Raw genomic sequence first — 24,153 nt, 5'->3', positions numbered from 1 at the left:
TGTATGTGAGTGAGGTGGAGGGGGAAAGAGGGAGGGGGAGGCCGAGGATGAGATGGAGAGATGGGGTGGAGAGGTATATGAGAGAAGGGGGTGTGAGTTGGGAGCAGGGGAGTGAAATGGCGGTGGACAGGGCGACTTGGAGGCGATTTGTTTGTGGCCACCCCAAACGGGATTGAGGCGTCTGGCAATAGATAGATAGATAGTATAGGGTACTTACAACATGTCCGTGGCCGTCACGAAGATTAACCCGCCTCCTCTAAGGCCCTGACAGTGGTGAAAATGCTCTTGAAGCACATACAGTAAACCATTGGTGTGCTGCACTTAATCCATTGCACTGTGAATTATAATTGTTTAACACAGCACATTCTGTTCTTACTTGCACCATGCCTGTTGCAACATGCCAGTTTGCACTCTGCACTTAATTCTTTTCACTCTGAATTATAATTCCTTAATACTGCACAACACTGTAAATTCTCATGTGGTCTAGTGGCATGGTATTGCAGTTTATTCACTGTTTATTCACAATAACGAGCATGTGGGGGAGCCATTGTGATGAGCATCTAGTGATGACGGTAGTTAGTTGGGAACTGGGGAGGGGAGGATGAAGGGGGACGCTGTACTACACGCAAAAACACAGCTGTTCGGCGCCGTGCACCAAGTTCAAAGTACAGTTGAAAATGTCTTTTTTTTTTTTTTTTTTTTTTCCCAAAAAGCCTGATACCAAAATGTCCGGGAATTGGGGTGTCCGGGACTTGGGTGTCCGGGTCATACAGGGATTACTGTATTATTATTATTATTATTATTACTGCATGATGATGATTATGATGATGATGATGATGATGATGATAATTATTAATAGTATTGCAACTGCATTATTATTATTATTATTATTATTATTATTACTATTATTATTATTTTTATTATTATTATTATTATTATTATTATTATTTATTATTATTATTATCATCATATTTGTTGTTATTGTTGTTGTTTCTGTTGTTATTCTTGTTCTTGCTGTGCTCATATAACATTACCAGGGGAAGCAGGCTGGTCATCTGTCCTTACTGTTTTGTAGATGTTGACCGCTTCCCATCCCTTGACCGAAGTGACAGTCTGCCTTCATCGTCATCATGTGAGGGCAACAAGCGTTCATCGGCGCGGCTACAGGACCACAACCACACCTCAGAAACCATCTTTGCCCTGCCCTCCATGCAGATACATCTCAATACCAAGCACCTTCAAACCTCAACCACACCAGACTTCATGGGTCAGTCATTATGTTGCATTAGAGACCATTGACCATGCTTGCATGTCCATGTGTTGTCAGTCTTGAGCCATTTCCTTATTTAGTTCCGTCTCAGAAGTCTCCATGTAGGACTTCATTCCACATCACCCCATATACTAAGTGCCATATTTTAGATGGCATTGAAGGCTTTGTAAGACCCCTTTCATAGCAACTTATTTTTGTATGATAAACCCTAACATTCCCTTGTATATACTTTAGCACTAAGAACTTCCACACCTCAGCCACACCAGATCCATCAGTCTCTGCACACTAAGCTGCGCTAGATAACCTAACCCCTAAATGAACATAACCTAATCACACCAGTGTTTGTGGGTTAACCACTGTACACCCAACAGAAAATGTATTGCACCACAAAAGTTTAATGGATATGAAAATGAGCAAATTTGTCTGACAGATTGATCTATTAAGCTGGTACCCCAACACTGTAAATTGTCATTTAGTGTGCAGTTTTTATGTCACTTCCATTAGTAAAAAAACTATACCCAGGACATAATATGCACTCACATATGGAATGGTCATTATCACAATCTTCCACCCTTGTTTTATAATGCTGTGCACAGTAAGTAATGCATTACTATTTTTGTTGATTGAATACTGTGCCCTTTTCTAGGTAGCATAGCAGGCTTTGTTGCATCTCTTCCTTAGCATTTTTTTTTTTTTTTTATTCTATCTATCTATCTATAGCCCGACGCCCTAATCCTGCAAAGGGTGGCCGCAGACAAAACGCCTCCAAGTCACTCTGTCACCCACCATTTGACTCCCCTCCCCCCAACTCACCCCCCCTTCCCTCATATACCTCTCAACTCCATCCCTCCACCTCATCCTCTTTATAATCTCCCCTATGCTGTTTATATAGAATTAAGTTCTACCCCCTGGGGGTAGGGTTTTTTTTCAAGAATACTCCCCCAGTATCCCTCTCATCGTAAAAGGCGACTGAAAGGGTTGGCGGAGGGTTAGTGCCCCTCCCCGGAAAACAACTAACTAAAAAAACAAACAATAAGCCTCGGACAAGGACTGACCAAACGATGTCGACCGAGGACCGGACAAAGGACATGGTTATCGGAACGTGGAATGTAAGGGGAGCGAATGATGAGGTGAAAGAGAGAGAGATTGTCCAGGTGCTTGAGGGTGCGAAAGTGAATGTATGTGGAATAACTGAAACAAAATGGAGAGGAGAAAGTGTGAGAGAATGGGAGTATGGATGGGGTATATGTGCAGGAGTAGGTGAGAATGAGAGGGCAAAGGAAGGAGTATGTATAGTTGTTAGTAAAAGATGGAAGAAGAGCATAAGACAGTATGGATCAGTTGGGTCAAGGATTGTGTGGGTAAAGTTGAAAGTTGGAATACAAATGTGGGCGATTGTGTGTGTGTATGCGCCAATGCAAGATCGTGCTAGAAGAGTGAGAGAAGAGTTCTGGACAAATGTAGAAGTGTGCATGGAAAAGTTTGGAAGGAATGAGAGAGTGTTTTTGATCGGTGATATGAATGGTAAAGTTGGGAATGTAAAGGTGGATGGGATAGTTGGTGAGTGGGGTGTGCCTGCTGAGATAGATGAGAATGGGTGCGTTAGTGGACATTTGTGCTGGGAGGGGGTTGGTGATAGCCAATACCCTCTTCAGGCATAAAATGATCCACAGGTATACATGGCGAGTGATGAGAAGGGTGGGTGGTGAACTGAATGAAAGGAAGGCAATGATTGATTATGTGTGTGTGGATGAAAGGATGCGAAGATGTGTAATGGATGCAAGAGCTTACAGAGGTTGGGGGAGTGGACTTTCTGACCACTACTTGGTGGTGGCCAGAATTAGAATTCAAGTAAGGTGGAGGAATAGAAGAAGGGAAAGACGAGAGGAAGGAGTAGTTGCAAGGAGAGTGGAAAGGGTACAAGAGGATGAGAAAAAGGCAGAGTATAAGAGAGAAGTGGAGGAACGATTGGGCAAATATGAATTGGAGCAGATGGGAGACATGGAAGGTGTGTGTAGGATATTTACAGAAGAAATATGTGCAGCATGTGATGTGGTGTGTGGAAGGAAGAGAAGACGGAGGGGGGTGCAAGGAACAGCGTGGTGGACTGAAGAGGTGAGGCAGGCTGTGGCACAAAAGAAGAAAGCATACAATGAATGGATTAGAAATAGGGCCGTGGAAAAAGTTGAGAGTCGGAAGAGAGAGTTATATGTAGAAAGAAGGAGAGAGGTGAAAAGATTAGTAAGAGAGAGTAAGAAGAGAGTGGATGAGGAATTTGGAAGGAATTTGAGTGTAAAGTGGAGGGACTGTAAGAAAATGTTCTGGAAAGAGGTGAAAAGAGTAAGACCGGGTGGAAGTGAAGTTAGCAGAGGAGTGAAAGATAAAAATGGTAGATTACTAGTGGAGAAGGGAGAAAAAGTGAGCAGATGGAGAGAACACTTCAAGGAATTGTTGAACATAGAGGATGGAAGTATTGCGAGTATAAGTGGCTGGGGAATGGCTGGGAGAAGGAGGGAGGTGAGAAGACAGGAAGAAATCAGTAGGATAGAAGTTGTGGAAGCAATGAAGAAAGTTAAATCGGGGAAAGCCCCAGGAATTGATGGAATGTGTGGTGATATGCTGAAGCATGGGGGAGAGATAGTAGTAGAATGGATGTGGAAGATGTGCAGATTGGCCTGGGAGGAAGGTAGAGTCCCGGAGGATTGGAAGTCAGGTATAATTATTCCCTTGTACAAAGGAAAAGGGGAAAAAGAAGTGTGTGGTAATCATAGGGGCATTTGTCTTCTTAGTATAATAGGAAAAGTGTATGGTAGGATACTTACTGACAGAGTTAGAGAAAGAACAGAGAAATTAGTTGGAGAAGAACAGGGAGGCTTTAGGAAGAGAAGAGGTTGTGTAGATGAGATATTCATTCTTAGATCTTTAGTGGAAAAGTTTCTAGAGAAGGGAAAGAAGTTGAATGCAGGTTTCATGGATTTGGAGAAAGCATATGACAGGGTGGATAGACAAGGATTGTGGAAAGTGTTAAGAATATATGGAGTAGATGGGAAGTTGTTGAATGCTGTGAAGAGTATGTACGATGGTGCGAAGGCTGCAGTGCGTGTGGATGGTGAACTAAGTGAATTTTTCTCTCTGAAAGTTGGGTTGAAACAGGGATGTGTCATGTCTCCATGGTTGTTCAATCTGTACCTGGATGGGGTAATAAAAGAGATACAAGGTAGGGTAGTGGATGTTGGAGTGGCCCTGGTGAGAGAGGATAGTGTTTGGAAACTCCCTGTACTGTTGTTTGCAGATGATACTGTGTTGTTGAGTGAAGACGAAGGGGAGCTGCAAGGCTTGGTGGATGAGTTTGGGAGAGTGTAAGAAACGGAATCTAAAGGTGAATGTAGGGAAGAGTAAAGTGATGGTCTTTGAGAGAGGTGAAGTCAGTGAATGTACAGCGAGTTTGGATGGTGAGGAATTGGAAAATGTGAGTACGTTTAAGTACTTGGGTAGTGTGATGAGTAAGGATGGAGGTTTGGAGGGTGAAGTGCTTGAAAGGGTACAGCAGGGAAGAAAGGTTGCTGGTTCTTTGAAAGCAGTGATAAGAAACAGGGAAGTGAGCATGGAAGTGAAAAAGTTACTACATGACCGTGTTGTGATACCAACTCTAACGTATGGAAGTGAAGCTTGGACGTTGTTGGAAGGACACAAGTCAAGAGTGAGAGCAGTGGAAATGAGTTATTTAAGAGGAGCCTGTGGAGTCACATGGAGAGACAGGCTGATGAATGAGGATATAAAGGAGCATTGTGGTGTTGATCTGGATGTGATAGGAAGCGTTATGAGGAACACACTGAGGTGGTTTGGCCATGTGGAGAGGATGGAGGGTGAAAGACTGACGAAGAGAGTGTATGTGAGTGAGGTGGAGGGGGGAAGAGGGAAGGGGAGGCCGAGGATGAGATGGAGGGATGGGGTGGAGAGGTATATGAGAGAGGGGTGTGTGAGTTGGGAGCAGGGCAGTGAAATGGCGGGGGACAGGGCGACTTGGAGGTGATTTGTTTGTGGCCACCCCAAATGGGATTGAGGCGTCTGGCAATAGATAGATAGATAGATAGATAGAAGTTCTGCAATGAGGGTGGCACAGGAGTCTCTTTAGCAGCTCGTCAGTAGTGATTTATTTTCTATATTGCACCTTAACATTTTTCTGTGTACTGTTTGAGTGATTTTAGGATCAATATGATTTAAATTAATAACATATAAGAGTTATTCTGGAAAGAGGTGCGGAAATGTAGAAGTCAAAGAGCAAAGAAATGTGGTGTGAAGAATGTAAGTGGTAGATTATTAACCCATGGGGATGAAGTAAGGACCAGATGGAAAGAAAATTTTGAAAGCCTGATGAATGGTTTGGAGAGAGCAGAGCCACTGTAAACATGATTGGTTTTGGGGATGTGCAGAGATGGAATGCAGTGCCAGAAAACGTGACACTCGCACAGGTGAAGAGCACTGTGAAGCAGCTGAAAAATGGGAAAGCAACTGGGGTTGATGAGTTGTATGCAGAGATAATTAAATGTAGTGGAGAGAGTGGAACGAAGTGCTTGTTGGAGGGTATGTAAGAAGGCATGGATGAGTGAAATTGTGCCAGCAGAGTGGGAAAAGGCTGTGATTGTACCCCTGGACAAAAATAAAGGCGAGCAAAGTGAGTGCAAGAATTATCTTTGCATAAGTTTATTGAGTGTGGTAAGGAAGGTATATGGAAGAATTATTATAGAGAAAGTAAGAGAGATATCAGAAGTCCTAGTGAGTGATGAACAGGGTGGCTTTAGGAGTGGCAGATGATATGTGGATCAGATATTTACAGTGAGACAGATAGCAGAGAAGGCTTGTGAGAAAGACTGTAAAGTGGTTATGGCATTCATGGATCTGAAAGAAGCATACAACAAAGTAGACAGAGAAGGATTGTGGAAGGTTCTTCGTATGTATGGTGTAAATGGTAAGCTGATAGGTTCCATCAAGAGTTTTTACGATGGTAGTGATGCATGTGTAAGGGTTAATGTTGGTGTTCGACAAGGTTGTGTAATGTCCTCATGGTTGTTCAATATACAAATGGATGGGGTGATGAGAGAAGTAAAAACACAAGTAATGGAGAGCGGGATGGCATTGGTAATGAATGGTGATGGATGGAATATCTCAAATTTGTTGCATGCTGATGATGCAGTACTACTTGCAAATACCGGACAAAGAACTTGGTAGACTAGTGCAGAGTTTTGCTGATGTCTGTGATCGTCGTGCCTTGAGAGTAAATGTAGAAAAGAGTAAAATGATGGTTATTGAGAGAGAAAATGACACTCATTGTGATGATACAGTGAATGGAGAGAGACTGGAATTGGTGAGAGAGTTCAAATACATGGCAACAGTGATAGAAAAGAGAGGAAAATGTGCAAAAGAAATGGAGAGTAGAATGCCACGAGGAAGAAAAGTAGCTGGTGCAGTTAAGTCCTTGATAAGAAACAGAGGCTTGAGTGTTGCAGCTGCACGAGGTGTACATTAAGGAGTGTTAGTGCCAACTTTAACATATGGATGTGAGACTATGGTGTGGCATGAAAATGAAAAGTCAAGAGTAAGAGCAGTGGATACGGGACTGCTGAGGAATGTATGTGGAGTACAGGTTGTGGAAAGGATACAAAATAATGTGATTCGTGAAAGATGTGAAATGAGGAAGTCTGTGGACACCAGAATTGAAGAGAGTGTACTGAGATGGTATGTTCATGTGGAGAGAATGGATAATAATAGAGTGGTGAAAAAGGTAGATCTGAGCAAATCTGAAGGAGGGAGGAGGCAAAGTAGGCCAAGGAGAAGGTGGAAGGATATGGTGGATGAGTGTGTGAGGAAAATACGTTTGGAAGTCGGTGAGGCTGGGGGACTGCCAACAGATCGAGCTGGCTGGATGAATGTTGTGAGGAGGACACATGATCAGGGATTTGGTACCCCTTTTTAACGTGACAGCATCCGGATTGACTCTCGGATACGTTTATGTGAAACTACAGAGTATGGTGAATGTTTCTGGCTTCTTGGATGGAGCCTGGATTCTGGGGGCTTGAATGATGAGTGAATGGAAGCGTGGCCAATTGGAGTGGGCAAATTTGGGCTGTCTAGGCATTACTACTCCTCACCCTGCCCTAGGGTGGGAAAGGAGGTCTGGATGATGATGATGATGATGATAAGAGTAATTTGGAGTGAAATGTGCAGAAGTAGTTGGTGTTATGAAATCTCCAGTGTGGCTTAGTATATGAATCAGAGTTGCATTTGACTCTGAAGATTTCAGAACAGTGACCCGGAAATGTACATTTTGAGATATGTTCCAAATATCATAAATTGACTTGTGGATGGATTATTCATTAATGTTTAGTGTGGTATGCATTTCTTTGAAAAGTCTCATAGTTAAGAAGAGCAGTTTTTCATAAATTTCCTGAATCACAATTGTCCCATCTGACATGCATGCTACAGCCTAATGGCCAGACAGTAATTAGGTACATACAAAAGCTGTATATTGGGACTAAAATGCCATACTCTCTCAGGTACCAAAAATTTATAAGCAGGATTGTATCTCCCTAATAATACTGTACATGAATTTGTATTAGATACAGCATTAGATACCTAAAGCTTTGGTTTAAGAACTGTTGCCAAAAGTTAGGAATGCAGCCTTTGGTCTTTTTTTTTGTGACTGAGATGAAGGGGGAGAGGGAGAGAAGAAAAACAAGAATGAGGTGGAGGACTGTGGTTGAGAGGTGCAGTAATGGTAGTGGTGTTATTTGGAGGGAGTGTAACCCGATGGCAGAGAACAAGTGACATGGAGGTGGTTTGTTTATGGAGACCCTCTTCAGGATTAAGCCATCTGTTTACAGTTACATAGATAGATAGATTGGTGATCCATATGGATGGCATCACAGCAGTAGTTATTTCAAGAGTTAGAAGTAGATGTTGATGGAATAATTTGGCGTTATGTTATAGTTCAAGAAACTATAAAATTAATATATGAATGTATCAGTATCTCTAGTGGTAGGTGAAGGCACTTACCATCCACTCTCTTGATGTAGTGCTACTCTCGGGTGTCTGCCCTTTCCTCTCTTCCATCCTTCCTCTTCTGTCTTTCTTTCCTTCATTCTTTCCTCTTTCTTCTGCCTACAGGTGACTTTACACTCTCTCTTCTGTCTTTCTTTTCTTCATTCTTTCCTCGTCCATCTACCTATGGGTGACTCTACACTGAGTGACAAGCCAAATGGTTTCCATTTACTCTGCTGGGAGGTAACCATATAACCAAATTATGGTGCTTGGTAGCTTAGTGGGTAATTAAGGCGCTCCAATCAGATTAAGCCCATGTAGGTTTATATTCGAGGGGTGGTTGGGGTTTATTGCCCACATAATGCCACTCAGGGATGACAGTCTAGCACAATTTCATGAAACTGTGGCTGAATGAGGCATTTTTGGGGAAAAGCAAGCAACTTACTTTTTCTTATGGATTTTGAGGTGCTGAATACAACCAGGGGTGTTGCTAAGCGATATTTTGCCATGTAAGGGGTCAAATTAAAGGTCAAAGGTTATTTGGTGAATTGCGGGGTTTCCTGTTATATTTGAGATAAGGCACTGCTAAAATCAACTTAATTCCATCAATGATGCAGGTAGATAAGTTGGCTAGGTTTCATATTGTAGCTAAGGAAATTCTGTATTAGATGACATCATCATTTTATGATTTTTTTCCCCATGATATTGGCCCAAACTCTTCAGAGAAGGTGATGGATGAGAAATCGTATGCCAACAGTATCCGAGCTCACAAACTGACTTGGCAGGGTCTTTGGAGGATCTTGATTCCACAGTTTGAAAGTTTCTTGGAAGGAAAAGATTACACAATGAAGCAATGATTGTCAGAATTAGCCAAGGACAGTTACGAGGAAATGAGCATTCTTAGTTCAGAGAGGTTTCGTTGTCATTTCACGGCTTTCTTGGAATCACGAGATAAGGAGCCAAATTTTCAGTTTTGGATGCAGTATCTCAACATGATATCTCCTGCTCTAGTTTACCCAAGCCCTGTGTGAAGGGTCATGGGAAGGCCATCTAGAAGCATTCCAAGCCATGCTTCCTTTCTATTTCAGGTACAACCATGCCAACTCTGCACACTGGGGCAGAGTCTGCCTTTCAGAAATGAACCAAATTCCCCACAAAGTGAAGCATGAATTCCAGCAAGGAAACTTTGTTGTGAAGGGTTCTGACAAACTCTTCAATCAGGTGGATGCTGACCACAGTCTTGAATGGCTGAATGGGGTTGGAAAGAAGGCAGGTGGCATCACTGGGATAACAAAGACTACCTCTGCTCTCAGTCGTTGGGCTCTGTCTTAAAATCTACGAGCATGCATTGCAGCACAGACTAGAGAAATGTTCAGCATTGACATTGATGATGAAATAACTCCAAATGAAGGTACTCCAGGAAGGATGAAGCATGATAACCTAGATGAGAACAACATCCTAGAAGTTCTAGTTAGAATCAAGGTTTTCAAAAGTGTAGCATCATCAACTCAGCTTATGGACAATGGCACCAAAGATGTTGTGACACCAGAACATCATGAACTGACGGAAGTTCCCATCAGTATTGCTGAAGCTGATGCTTTACTGAGATTTGGGACGAAGTTAGTACTTGTAGATGTTCTTACTCAGGATGTGATATGCCCACCTAATCTTGAACTACTGGATAGTGAGAGCTCATGTCTTGTCATAGATGGCCAGGCAACCGTTGTCTCCTTTGGTATACCTAGCGGGGCAAAGATATTTGCAGATTATGCTGATAGGTTTGTTGGCCACATTTTGAAACTTGGCAAACAGTTTGACCGCATTGATATTGCATTTGACCAGTACAGGGACTCTGGCACATCAGTAAAAGAGGGAATTAGAGAAAGACAAATGAAAACTTCACATCCTATTCGACGTTTGATAGAAAACTGAGAGGTTCCATTACCATCCAAGTGGACTGATTTCCTGGGATTGCCCGACAACAAGAAGGATCTGTCTGCCTTTTTGTCAGATGAGCTAATTTCATCAGCTCCACCAGAGAAGTTCATGGTTGTTTCTGGTGGATTGAGGTTAGTGGTGAAAACAAATAACTCTCAGATGGATACAGCTGATTTGATAGCTGACCACGAGGAGGCAGATACGTGTGTGATTTTGCATTGCATCAGTTCCCCTGCGAAGCATATCGTTGTGTCTGTGCGTGACACTGACATTGTTGTTCTACTTTTGGTGAATTATCGCAGAATGCAGTGCAAAACTCTGTGGGTGAAGGCTGGAACATCAAAGAAGCCCAAGTACATCCCCATTCATGAGATTCATAAATCGTTAGCATTTGAGCAGCAGACACTTGAAGAACTCCTTGCATACCATGCAATAACTGGGTGTGACTCTGTGTCTTATTTCATGGGTCATTTTAAGAGGTCAGCCTGGACTTTGTTCCAAGAGAACCACAACCTGCTGCAGGATCTGGGGACCACTGGCACCATCTCCGATGAAGGGCTTCATAAGGCAGAGCAATTCATCTGCAAAGTCTGCAAAGTCCCACATGACACATGTGATAAGGGATGTGTGTACCTGTTCTCTAAGTTGAAATTGCCAGAGTTGCTACCTCCAACTAGTGATGCGGCAAAGTTACATATACAAAGAGCCAATCTTCAATGCTTCATATGGTGACAAGTACATGTTCCCACCCCCTCACTGCCATTGCCAACTACCTGTGGCTGGGAGGATACTGATGGAAAACTGAGACCAGTCCTGACTACACTATCTCCCATTCCTAAAGCATGTAGAGACATAGTTTCTTGTGGATGCATCAAGGGCTACAGTACTCACAAGTGCTCATGCAAAAGGGCAAGCCTTCCTTGCACAGCTGCTTGCAGATGTAATGAGGGCGAGATGCACTGCAGGCAGTACAATGATGTGTAATATAAGCTACCAGTTGGAATACAGACTTTATCAAAAGCAATTGTATGTTAATTTATGGGAGTTTGGAAGTTGACCCTTTGTATCACAGCCCCTGTATGAGAGATCAAGGATTCCTTTAGTACAAAAACTACCCACATCATTAGTCTTTCAAGTGAATCTAGGACAAATACATTATATTGTCAGGTTTTTAGTCAGTGGAGATCAATATTAAGATAGGGACTAAATATAAGGTTCCAAGGGTTCACGCAAGTTTTTGACCTCAAGTACTCATATTATGGAGAGAAATCATTAAATGATCATGTCACCTAATAAAGAATTTCCTTAGCTTCAATATGAGACCTAGCTGACTTATCTACCTGCATTATTGATGGAGTTATGTTAATTTTAGCAGTGCCTTATCTCAAATATAACGGTAAACCCCGCAATTCACCAAATAACCTTTGACCTTTAATTTGACCCCTTAAATGGCAAAATATCGCATAGCAACACCCCTGGTCGTATTCAGCACCTCAAAATCCATAAGAAAAAGTAAGTTGCTTGCTTTTCCCCAAAAATGCCTCATTCAGCTTAAATATCCATCTCTTCCGATAATTGTACTAGTCTATGAGTGAGGCTGGTCACTCTCATCTTAAGTGTCAGGACCAACTTGTCTTGCCCTTTGCTCCTATGCTTCTCATGGGGCGACATAGGATTGGATGATGGATGGATGGATCAGTACCTTGTAACCCATTTAATTCAAATTAAGGTTGCATCCTGCATTAATTCTTCTTACAGCTGCCAGATTATTTTTTCCTAACTTAGAAATGGCCTCTTATATTAGAAGGATTATCAACCCTTGCTGAGCTGCAGACCTCGTATGGGGCACAACAAATATTTGCGTGGGCCATGCAGCAAGCCTCATATGAGGTACAGTTTACATAAAACAGTGACCCAGGGGAGATAAACTATATTACAGTCAGCCCAGTAAGGGTTAAGGCTGTGTCTAGCCATTCCATTTCACAAAGTCTATCCTAAGCCAAATAAAATAGTCAGGAGATGCCAAGAATTTAATTTAAAAAAAATTATTTCAGATCATTAACCCTTTCAGGTTGCAAAAAGGTCCATTCGTCCAGTCTGAAAAATTGCATTTGTGACCAAAAAATCAAGGTTTGTAAATTTAGAAGAAACTGTAATATGCATGTATAAGGGATACACATCTGTCAACAAAATAGTAGGGCTCAACTGTACTTATTGTACAAGAGCCGTATTAACGATGGGAACCTGCATAGCAAGTGGTGTGTGGTGTCAAAAATTAATGCATTTCTGCATACAAAATGATAAGAAACACACCTGCTAACCTAAATTCATAAATCTGTGTTATATCTTCTTAATTGGGTTTTCCAGTACCCTGGAAATAAGTAAATGTTGAGAGAAATACTGATAACATTCACCAGTTTCCCACCACAGTTCTGAGATGCGCTCAAATGGGCGAGCCACAATCGTGGTTAGAGTCCTGTACTGATAAAGCCACGATCATGACCAGGAGACCTGTACTGATAAAGCTATGATCATGGCCAAGAGATTTGAATGGGTTAAAGTTGTGGAAGGTGGGGGCACTCATCATCCACTCACTCGTTGTAGTGCTGCTCTTGGGTGTCTGCCCTTTCCTCTCCTCCCTCCATTCCTTCCATCCTCGTCTGTCTTTCTTTACTTCATTCATTCCACATCCTTCTGCCTACAGGTGACTTTACACTCCCTCTTTTGTCTCTCTGTCCTTCATTCTTTCCTCTTCCTTCTGCCTGTGTGTGACTCAACACTGAGTGACAAGCCAAATGGTTTCCTGTACACAAGGAAACCATTTTCTATGCTGGGTGGTAACCATATAACCAAATTATGGTGCCTGGCAGTTTAGTGGGTAATTACAGCGCTCCAATCGGACTGAGCCAGTGAAGGTTTATATCCAAGGGATGGTTGGGGTTTATTGCTCACATAATGCCACTCAGGGATGAATGAGGCTGGTCACTCTCATCTTAAATGTCAGGACCAACTTGCCTAACCTCGAGCTCCTACTCTTCTCATGGGGCAATGTAGGATTGGATGATGGATGGATGGATTATTATTATTATTTTTTTCTGCAGATGTGAAGCCCAAAGTGGAGTGCTCATTGGTGACTGAGTTTCAGGATCATATCTTTGTTGCTGTTGATGCTGAGAACTTCTTCTTCCTCCATGATCTTATTGCATCCTACGTCAAGGACACCAAGGATAAAATGGTGAGGCCAATGCACTGTTTCTCCTTCTCTGGCAGGTGTTGGTGGTATGGCCCCAGGCTTATATGGATGTGAACTTTGTTGATTCCAAGCCGAAGTTGCCCATCTCGTGCAAGTGACTATCCTCCTTTTGAGGGATAGGGGGAGTAGTAGAGGGATATTTTTACAGTCAGTTCTCACTGTAATTAAGAAATGAGTTTAGAGAGGCCACAGCTTCTGCATATGACAGCTGTTGTTTGTTGAGGGAACTGTCAGATCAATTTTATAAGTAGCAATGAAACTTGAATGGGCAGTTTTTCCTTGCTTAAAACCATGTAGCAAAAGAGGATGTTAAAAAAGGCTGCTTATGAGGAGGGCTGCCTGTATAACTTGACAGCGTAGGTGCCAGGTAATATTGGTGCTTTCACATGACAGCGTTCTTGTACAGTACCCTGTAGCAGGTAGCACAGCAAAATTATTCACAATTAATGGCATAAGTCATGGTGACATACATCATGCTGCTGCTAGATCAGTTTATACAGCTTGGGAGGACTCCTGGTAGCGAAGGGGTTAATGAAGGCTATATCTAACCCACAAGTCTGAAATATCTCCCAGCCTGCATGAAATCACCTGGCACTATTAAGAATAAAGTTTGAAATATGTCACAAGTTTCAGGAGATTTATAACACTTACTAACCTCTTCAATGCAAGGACATGCTTGTACTTTATTGAGGTTAATGCCACATTATTTTATTTAACTTAAGAGAGAACTCTTGGATTAAGGGTGTTAAAGACCATATTCACAGTGGCAATGGAGATTTGGTAATACCTTTTCTTTATTGATTTCTTCTGCACATTGCACATTTCACCATCCTCTTGTATTGATGTAAGTTTTTATTGATATTAAAGTGACATAAATAACACAAGAGAATTTTATGGTGTACCAGCAATATACAAAGTAAATTTGTGAGGAAGATGTGCTGTGAAACCTCCAGTGCCCCACAGAATATTGTCCACAACACTGAGGGTCATTCAGAGTTCATTTAGTTCTGAAAGTTTATGCAACAATGCTAATACAGTGAAAGACTTTTATAGTAAGATTAGAGTAAAATAAAAATTAAGAAAAGCTATAATGTAAAGTTTTCCTGTAATTACAGTACCTACGTTAACCCATTCCGTGCTGTGTCCATATATATATGGACAATGCGATAGTGTCCAAATTGACAAGTCCATATATATACGGACTAACTCATAGTACAGTGCCCTAAATTGCTGAGTCTGTATATATACGGACACGGTTTTCCTCACATTTGTGTGAAATTATTTGAATCTGCCCATGGTGTGTGACATAAAATGGGATGATAGACACCCCTCCACCCCTCCCATGCCATATACCAATATAATATGAAAAAAACTGACTATGAAAGTACGTAAAATTACAGTAAACCCTCAATATAATGAATCCTGGTATTGCGAATTTCGGATTTAGCGAATGGCCAAATCGTGACCGAACTTCCCCCGGATTTTACGAACAAAGGTCGCTAAATGAGGGGGAAGCTCGGGAATCAGCCCACGGTGACAACAGCATCCCTTCCTGGCACTGTAAGTGTACCCTAACAGCATCCCTTCCTGGCACTGTAAGTGTGCCCTAACAGCATCCCTTCCTGGCACAGTAAGTGTACTGTAACAGTACTACATTATACTGTACCCCCCCCTGGGGGTAGGGGGGTTTCAAGAATACTCCCCCAGTATCCCTGCTTGTCGTACGAGGCGACTAAAAGGGTTGGTGGTGGGTTAGTGCCCCACCCCGTAAAAAGAACTAACTAAAAAAGCAAATAAAGCGCCTCGGACCCGGACGGACCATACGTTGATGACTAAGGAACGGACAAAGGACATTCTGAGAGTAGGAACGTGGAATGTGAGAGGAGTGAATGATGAAGTGAAAGAGAGAGAGATTGTCCAGGTGCTTGAGGATGCAAAAGTGGATATATGTGGATTGACTGAAACTAAATGGCAAGGTGAAAGGATGAGAGAATGGGAATACGGTGTAGGTATATGTGCAGGAGTCAGTGAGAATGAGAGGGCAAGAGAGGGAGTATGTCTGATGATAAGCAAGAAGTGGAAGGAGAATATAAGAGAGTATGGAACAGTGGGTGCAAGGATTGTATGGGTGAGGATGAAAGTAGGTATACAAGCATGGGCGATTGTATGTGTATATGCTCCAACAGAGGATCGAGTGGCAAGAGTGAAAGATGAGTTTTGGGCGAGAGTAGAAGCATGTATGGACAAGTTTGAGAGGAGCGAGAGAGTGCTGTTGATTGGAGACATGAATGGCAAAGTCGGGGAATGTACGAGTGGATGGAGTGGTTGGTCAGTGGGGTGTGCCAGCGGAAGTAGATGGGAATGGTAGTGCTTTGGTGGACATCTGTGCTGGTAAGGGGTTGGCAATAGTCAACACCTACTTTAGATCATAAGATGATCCACCGGTATACATGGAGAGTAATGAGGAGGATGGATGGTGAACTTGTTGAACGAAAGGCAATGATAGACTACGTGTGTGTGGATGAGCGAATGAGAAGACAAGTGTTGATGCAAGGGTGTGGAGAGGGTGGGGGAATGGAGTTCCCGGACCATCACTTAGTGATGGCCAAGGTAGAGCTGCAAAGAAAGTGGTTGAGGAGGCGAAGGGGAAGACAGGAGGAAGCAGCTCCTGTGAGAAGAGTGGAGAAATTGCAAGATAGTGAGAAGAGGACAGAGTATAAGAGCATAGTGGAAGAAAGATTGGGAAGGTATGAGCTAGAGCAGATGGAAGGGGTGGAAGACGTATGTAAGATATTCACGGAAGAGATAAGCACAGCGTGTGAGGCGGTTTGTGGGGTGAGGAGGAGATGCAAGGGTGTGCAAGGGACAGCATGGTGGAATGATGAGGTGAAACGAGCTGTGGAACAAAAGAAGAAGGCATATGGTGAATGGTTGGCGAGTAGAGGTAGGGGAGAAGATGAGAGAGAGAAGAGAGAAGTATATGTGAGCAGGAGAAGGGAGGTTAAGAGACTGGTGAAGGAGAGTAAGAAGAAAGTGGATGAAGAGTTTGGGAGGAATCTGAGTGTGAAATGGAGGGAGAGTAAGAAATTGTTTTGGAAGGAGGTAAAGAAAGTAAGGCAGTGTGAAAGGGGAAATAGTAGGGGAGTGAAAGATAGGAATAATAGATTGTTGGTGGAGAAGAGAGAGAAATTGAGGAGATGGAAGGAGCACTTTTGAGGATTTGTTGAATGTAGAGAGGAGAGCAGTGTGAGTATAAGTGGTTGGGGAATGGCTGGGAGAAGAAGAGATGAGAGGAGGGAGGAAGAGATCAGTAGGTCGGAAGTAGTGGAAGCGATGAAGAAGATTAAGCTGGGAAAGGCCCCAGGAATTGATGGAGTGTGTGGTGAAATGCTTAGGTATGGGGGTGAGATTGTTGTGGAGTGGATATGGAAGTTGTGTAGATTGGCTTGGGAAGAGGGAAGGGTTCCAGAGGACTGGAAATCAGGTATAATTGTTCCTCTGTACAAAGGAAAAGGGGAGAGAGAAGTATGTGGTAACCATAGGGGTATTTGCCTTCTTAGTGTGACTGGTAAAATATATGGTAGAATACTCATTGATAGGGTTAGGCATATGACAGAGAAGCTAGTTGGAGAAGAACAAGGGGGATTTAGGAAGGGAAAAGGGTGTGTAGATCAGATATTTGTTCTAAGATGTTTAGTGGAGAAGTATCTAGAGAAGGGAAGGAAAGTGTACGCTGCCTTCATGGACTTGGAGAAAGCTTATGACAGAATAGATAGGAAAGGTATGTGGAAGGTATTAAGAATATATGGAGTGGAGGGGAAATTGTTGAGTGCTGTGAAGAGTATGTACGAGGGAGCTAGGGCTACGGTGCGAGTGGATGGTGAGCTGAGTGAGTTCTTTGATCTCAATGTGGGACTGAAACAGGGGTGTGTAATGTCTCCTTGGCTGTTTAATATATATATGGATGGGGTCGTAAAGGAGGTACAAGGTAGGGCAGTGGATGTGGGGATGGCCTTAATGAATGAGGGTGAGATTTGGAAGCTTCCGGTGTTGCTGTTTGCTGATGATACAGTATTGTTGAGTGAAGATGAATGGGAGTTGCAAGGTTTGGTGAATGAATTTGGGACAGTGTGTAGGAGGAGGAAGCTGAAAGTTAATGTAAACAAAAGTAAAGTTATGGTGTTTGAGAGGAATGAAGTCACAGAGTGTGCAGTGAGGTTGGATGGTGAGGATATGGAGAATGTGAGTGCATTCAAGTACTTGGGTAGTGTGATGAGTAAGGATGGAACTTTGGGGGATGAAGTACGTGAAAGGGTACAGCAGGGAAGGAAGGTTGTTGGCACACTGAAAGCAGTGATGAGAAATAGGAGGTGAGTATGGAAGTTAAGAAGTCACTGCATGATGGTATTGTGATCCCTACCCTGACGTATGGAAGCGAGGCGTGGACCTTGCAAGAGGGGAACAAGTCAAGAGTGAGAGCAGTGGAAATGAGTTACTTGAGAGGAGCATGTGGAGTGACATGGAGGGACAGGTTGACGAATGAAGAAGTGAAGGAACGTTGTGGGGTAGATGTGGATGTGGTTGAAAAGATTAGGAGAAATACACTGAGGTGGTTTGGACATGTGGAGAGGATGGAGAATGAAAGACTGACTAAGAGGGTGTATGTAGGTGAGGTGGAGGGAGGGAGAGGGAGGGGTAGACCGAGGATGAGGTGGAGGGTTGGAGTTGAGAGGTATATGAGGGAGGGGGGGGTGAGTTGGGGGGAGGGGAGTCAAATGGTGGGTGACAGAGTGACTTGGAGGCGTTTTGTCTGCGGCCACCCTTTGCGGGATTAGGGCGTCGGGCTATAGATAGATAGATAGATTTATGTGTACAATTTCATACAGTATTGTGTTTACAGGTACAACTTCATAAACCATTGAATGCTCCATGTAAAACTTCATGGAGTTAGTTTAGGTTATGTTTGAGCATGTAGGACCAAACGACTCCCCTTATATAGCGAACTTAGTTCGGTAATCCCTCGGAAATACTGAACCCCTTGTATATAGCAAACTTCCGGATGTAATGAGCCACCCCCCCTCGCAGTTATTTCATTATACGGAGGGTTTACTGTGGCACGGAACCCCAACTTCCCAACATCGTAGTTTCGTCTGTGGCCTCAATACAACAGGTTGCATTTACATGCTACAAGTACTCCATGCATCCATCCACTCCTCACCAAAATGGACTGTCAATCCACATCAGCCACTGACAGTAACTGAAAGTAGCCATCTGATGCAAATCTGGGTCTCGCCGTGCTGCCAATGATATTGTGCTTACTCCTGACTCCCATTTGAAGTTGGAAAACTTCCAAGTGATGAACTAACTGATAGTGATGTACATATAGTGTATATAATGAAAGTAATATAAGTATCTATCTATCTATTGCCAGATGCCATAATCCCGTAAGGGGTGACCATTTGACTTTTGAGTTATTTGTTTTATGGGGAGAGGCACTAACCCTCCATCAACCCACTTGTTGACACATAGGGAGCACGTATGGTTTGGTTATATGGTTACCATCCAGCGTTGTAAATGGTTTCTTGGCTTACAGGAAACCATTTGGCTTGTCACACAATGTAAAGCCACCTGTAAAGGAGAGGAAAGCAATAAGAAGATGGGAGAAATAGGAAGAGAAGAGGCCAGGCGCAGAAAAAGAATGATAAAAACTAAGGAAGAAGTAGGCTGCACTACATCAAGTGAGAGGATGATGGTCGCCATCACCTACCACTAATGCTACTACAGATTATAAGTTTCAGCATTACCACAGAACACATTTCCATAGTACTTCTAAGAGGAAAGTTCTGGAAAGCTTAACAGTACAGGGGCACTCATTATTATTTCACTATAACTGATCATCATCCAAATCTAATTTCCCATAACTAGCAGTGTAGGGGGAAAAAAAAAATACGATCAACGTTAAAAGTCTTGCCATATTTCTTGCTTCATCATCCAGGGATTTAAAAAATCATTTTCATTTATAAAGGCTACAGTATGCCTGCATATGCCAGCTTGGTCATCTAATGATGGCTTTCTATGCTGCTTGATCTCTAGAATCCCCTCTATTCAGTCCTTTATCCCATAGGTCACGTTATATGATCTCATCCAAAGTCTTTTTTGATCTGTCTCACACAAGTCCCCCCTCAACATTAACATATTTCACCCCCCACATCCAATTTGGAGAATCTGCAGCAACTAAGCAACCATCACCAGTGACACTGATCTGTGGCTGAAGTCACGTTTGTCAGTGGCTGTGAATTTACCAGACTAATTTTCAAACACCTTGGAGAGAGAAGCACAAGAGGCAACAGAACTGATGATGTTGACTGCACATTAATTGAAAGGGAATCCATGGAAATACTTATTTAATCCTTAACTGTGCAAGCTCCCAAATTTACAGAAATTCTACCAGGTACACAATTCTATCAGGTGCACAATGTGGTATAATCTTTCATTTTACTGTCACTTCAAGACTGTCTAATGAAATAATGTGTCTTATTTGTATAAAAAACACCAGAGATCCTAGCGTTGTGGTGATGTATGGTGTTCTTCCAGTGTCAGTCAGTGATACCTGTACTTTTGACTCTATGTTTGCCTAGAGTTTTATTCTTTTGTAGCTTATTTCATGTAGCTCAGTGGCAAAATAGGCCAATGTTATGGCTCTACATCTTCTCTACAGCAATTCTTCATGATTAGTACCATTTTCTAGCATAAATCTGTTGTTACAACTCAGCATTCGAAATGGATAGACGGCAATTTTGGGCCAAGTTAGAATAAACGCAGTATAGCATCAGCAACATCCTATGCTTATACCCACAGCTATAAATGGTGTGGGTGGGATAAAGAAAATGGGAAGAGGGAAAGGACAAACACAAGTCAGACCCAACATCAGAATTCCCAGCATAAATGGTCCACACATCCATTCTTTCACCAGCCAAGTGGCCTGCAAAACTATTATGAGCGGATATACAGTGAGGTTAACATAAATCATTAGCAAATAACGTTAATAAATAATGGTACAGTAGTGCACCAACTTTCGCTACAGCAAGATTCGTGGAATCCACTTTCGCAGCATGCACCAAATATTCCCTAACTTCCACTTTCGCTTGAAAAAAATTGATTTTCACGCCCAAATTTTGGGTTTGGGACAATATTTTGAACTTTGAATTTCCTGCACCGCCCGCCCGCAACCCACCGCCATCTTGAATGACGTCATGTCAACACTGTCCACCCATTCCCGCCATTGTGTACGAGCGTGCTAGCTCCATTGTGTTGGATTCTCACGGTTCAATGGCCTCTACTATACCTGGTAGTGTGGGGAAAGGGCCTGGTTGTGTGGGGGGAGAGCCTGGTGGTGTGGGGGGAGGGCATCTGAGGAGGCAGAGAGAGAGAGTGGTAGCGAGGCAGCAAGAGGTGGCGCCAATACGTCTGGCGTGGCTAAATAAGTCCGCCACGCGCCTCGGATACTTACCCCCAACATCCATTAAACACCTCAACCTGGTCTCTGTGGTATGTTTCCCCTCATATAATGTGTACTGTACAGTTTTTATTGTTTGTATCTCAAAATGCAATGTACAATAGTGATTTGATGTACTGTATTGCAAGTGAAAATGAAAATCTGATGTTACTTTAGGATAACCGGGAACCAATTAGCCTTTTTGCCATAAAGACAATGCCCCAACTTTCGCTAATTCCACTTTCGCGCATTATTTTTGGACCCAATTAGGCGCGAAAATTGGTGCCCCACTGTACTTACAAAATAGTACGGTAGTTGCAGTATCTAGCTAACTTCCATATCATTACCTGAACCTTGTAAGCATTAACCCCTTAACCGCGGGGCGTCACTTTCGTGACGCTTGGGAGCAAGGGATCATACCGCGGGGCATCGCTTTTGTGATTCTGTGTTATTTTGAATTCACCCGGGCTTCCAAGTGGGGGCTTGTATCATCTATCAGTACTGCCAATGTCCAACACTAGTCAGCACTCCTAATCTCATCTGTACTCCCATCCATTGTTGACAATTTAGCCATTTCTAACCGTTCTTGACTCCCCTCCCTACCCCCCCTCCATTACCCTATCCTCTCGCCTGCCTGGCCGTGCTACGCTAAGTAAATCTTCCCTGGAATTTTTCACTGATTTCATCCATTGAAATAAGCCCTATGCCCTATTCTTATACCAAATAATATATACAAGAAAGAAATAAGGTAAGTGAGAGTGCCATACACCTGGAATTGGCTAATTATCACCTGACAACACCTCATGTGCACTCATTCGTTAATTTTCGCTGTTTATTTCCCCTTGAAATATGCCGTATAAGCTATTTTCGTAATAAATACACATATAAGGAGGGAAGGGAGAAGCCTAAGTGATATTTACATTCACCTGGAACTACCTAATTTATAATGTATTGTCTATATTTCCTGCCAATCATTTCACTGCTATAATTAGCTGTGTCAAGAGGCTAAACGTTGGCAGTACTGATTTCCCCTAGGTAGGCCTCCACCCCAGCCCACCCTTATCAGTTCACTCTCATCTTCCAGTGTGGGGGTACGTCTGTTCGCTCTTGCTAGCTTCAGGGACTTTTCACCCCCATGCAAAGGGCCCTGTGACCTTTACCCCCTACTAAACCTCGTGTGGAAAGAGGTAAAGGGCTGTCAATTGATAAAAGAGTGACTACAATCTTTCTATTGAGTAAAACAGTGCAAGTGGAATTGTAAATAATGTGTAAATAATCTGTAAACAGCAAGTGAAAGTAATGAATGTAAATATACGTAAACAGTGGAAAATAGTTTTATAAGTTACTTCAAGTGACAGTGCATAACACAGTGTAAATAAAATAGAAATGTAAATAACATAAATAAAATAGAGAACGTAAATAGAAATGTAAATGAGTAGTATTATAAGAATACGAGTATATACCCTAGGAGTAATGAAAGTGAAAGTTTCACTCTAGCATGTCTGAATACTATGAGTTATGAGAGTGAAATTGAAAGTGACATTCACTCTCAATGCTAGTATACAGGACGAGAAAGTGAATGCTACGTATTTTACTGAAAGAAATTGAATCCCTACAGTGACAATAAACTAATACTACTGAAGGAAACTTATGGATAAAGACTGTAGATATATATAAGTGTTATATAGTAATAGAAATATAAAGTGTGAGGAGTTTTATGAATAATAAATGACAGAGTACCAAGAGCGAACTAGCGCAAGTGCGACGGTCAGATGCGCTCGTAATTTTCATTGCTTTCACAGTGTTTTTTTTTTAGAATATGGATCCCAAACTACTTGAAAATCATAGAGTAGTGTTTATAGTGTTAATATCTGGCTGTGGTAATCATATTATGGGTTGTCGGGAAGTGTAAAGTGGAGACTTCGTTACCCAACTTCAGAGGTCTCCACAAGTCCTACGGTAATGGACGAAGGCTCAACAAACATTCCGGGAGAAAGCTGAAGGTATGTGCCATAAGCATATGTAATTTTAATATTCTAGGACTAATAACTGATTTTTGGTAAATATTTTTTGGGAGTCTGTCGGAGCCCAAATAACCCCGCGGCACACGCAAAACATTGGTAAACATGCCCGCGGTGTAGGGGTTAAACACTAGCCACTATATGTCTGTTATTATTATTTGCCTTGTTAATTACTTTTCTTACGTAAATGAAGAGGCCCACTGTAATATTGCTGTGCTTCATTCACAAACAACTCTATCTCTCAATAGTCAAATGCCTCAATCCCATAAGGAGTGGCTACAAACACATCGACTCTGTGTTGCCCTGTCCTCTGCCATTTGGCTGCCCTTGCTACACATCAAACTACTGTCTCATATAATTCTCTCCGTTCCTTCTCCCCCCTCCCCCTCTCCCCTTCCATCTCACTCACATATACTCTTAGTCAGTGTCATTTTTCCTTCTCTCCACATGACCAAACCATCTCATTGTACTTTTTTTTTTTTTTTTTTTTTACATCCCCGACTCTGGGCAAAGGCTCAGGGCCTATTTCTTGGGGGCAGTCGCCTATCCCAAGGCCCAGTAGTCCTCCTACACCTCCACATGTCACCACTTCGGTGCTAACACCCACCGTCCATATTGAATACATGCTAGGGCTGTCTCATACAGGACTGGTGTACTGGTATTAGTGGGGGTACTTTTACGACATGTCAGCAGGTCATCTGGTAAATCAGGAAAGTCTGCTTTTTAGGAAATTCAAATCCTTAAACTGTTCGCTGCCCCAGCCGGGATTCGATCCTAGGTCCATTAGGACTGCAGGCCGCCTCTCTACCGATTCAGCCACCGCCTCCCCAACACAATAATTATCCTTTATGTGCTCATTTGTCTGTCTCTGCATGTAACTTAAAACTTACCTAGCCTATTTTCTTCAGTTCTCTCTAAGGCTTGTTCTCAGGAATGCATTCCTGAGAATATAAGTAACTGTAAGTAAATGGAACTAAATCATAAAATCAAGTAATGTAAGGAAAATAACGTAAGAAACGTGATTTACCATAACTAATGTGACTGTGTGCAGCGTGAGTGTTTATTGTGCCTTATACGAGTGTTTATAGTGCCTTATACCAATATATTATTAAAAAAAAAATTAATGTGAAAATACATA

General features: G+C 42.4%; 1 protein-coding gene across 1 annotated transcript in view; it reads left to right on the top strand.

Annotated features, from left to right (window-relative positions):
* tweek (transmembrane protein KIAA1109 homolog tweek) overlaps positions 1-24,153 on the top strand; it is an 839,779-nt gene that overhangs the window by 796,805 nt on the left and 18,821 nt on the right. The window contains 3 exon segments of the mRNA XM_080283669.1: positions 1,076-1,267; positions 2,416-2,424; positions 13,348-13,481. Coding sequence (XP_080139795.1) covers positions 1,076-1,267; positions 2,416-2,424; positions 13,348-13,481 — 335 coding nt within the window.

Source organism: Coenobita brevimanus, chromosome 98 (assembly GCF_032717465.1).
Source record: "Coenobita brevimanus isolate Jiangsu-jjx chromosome 98, ASM3271746v2, whole genome shotgun sequence".
Taxonomy (NCBI): Eukaryota; Metazoa; Arthropoda; class Malacostraca; order Decapoda; family Coenobitidae; genus Coenobita; species Coenobita brevimanus.
Note: the sequence above shows the minus strand (reverse complement) of the source record. Positions and strands in the feature narration are given on the sequence as shown.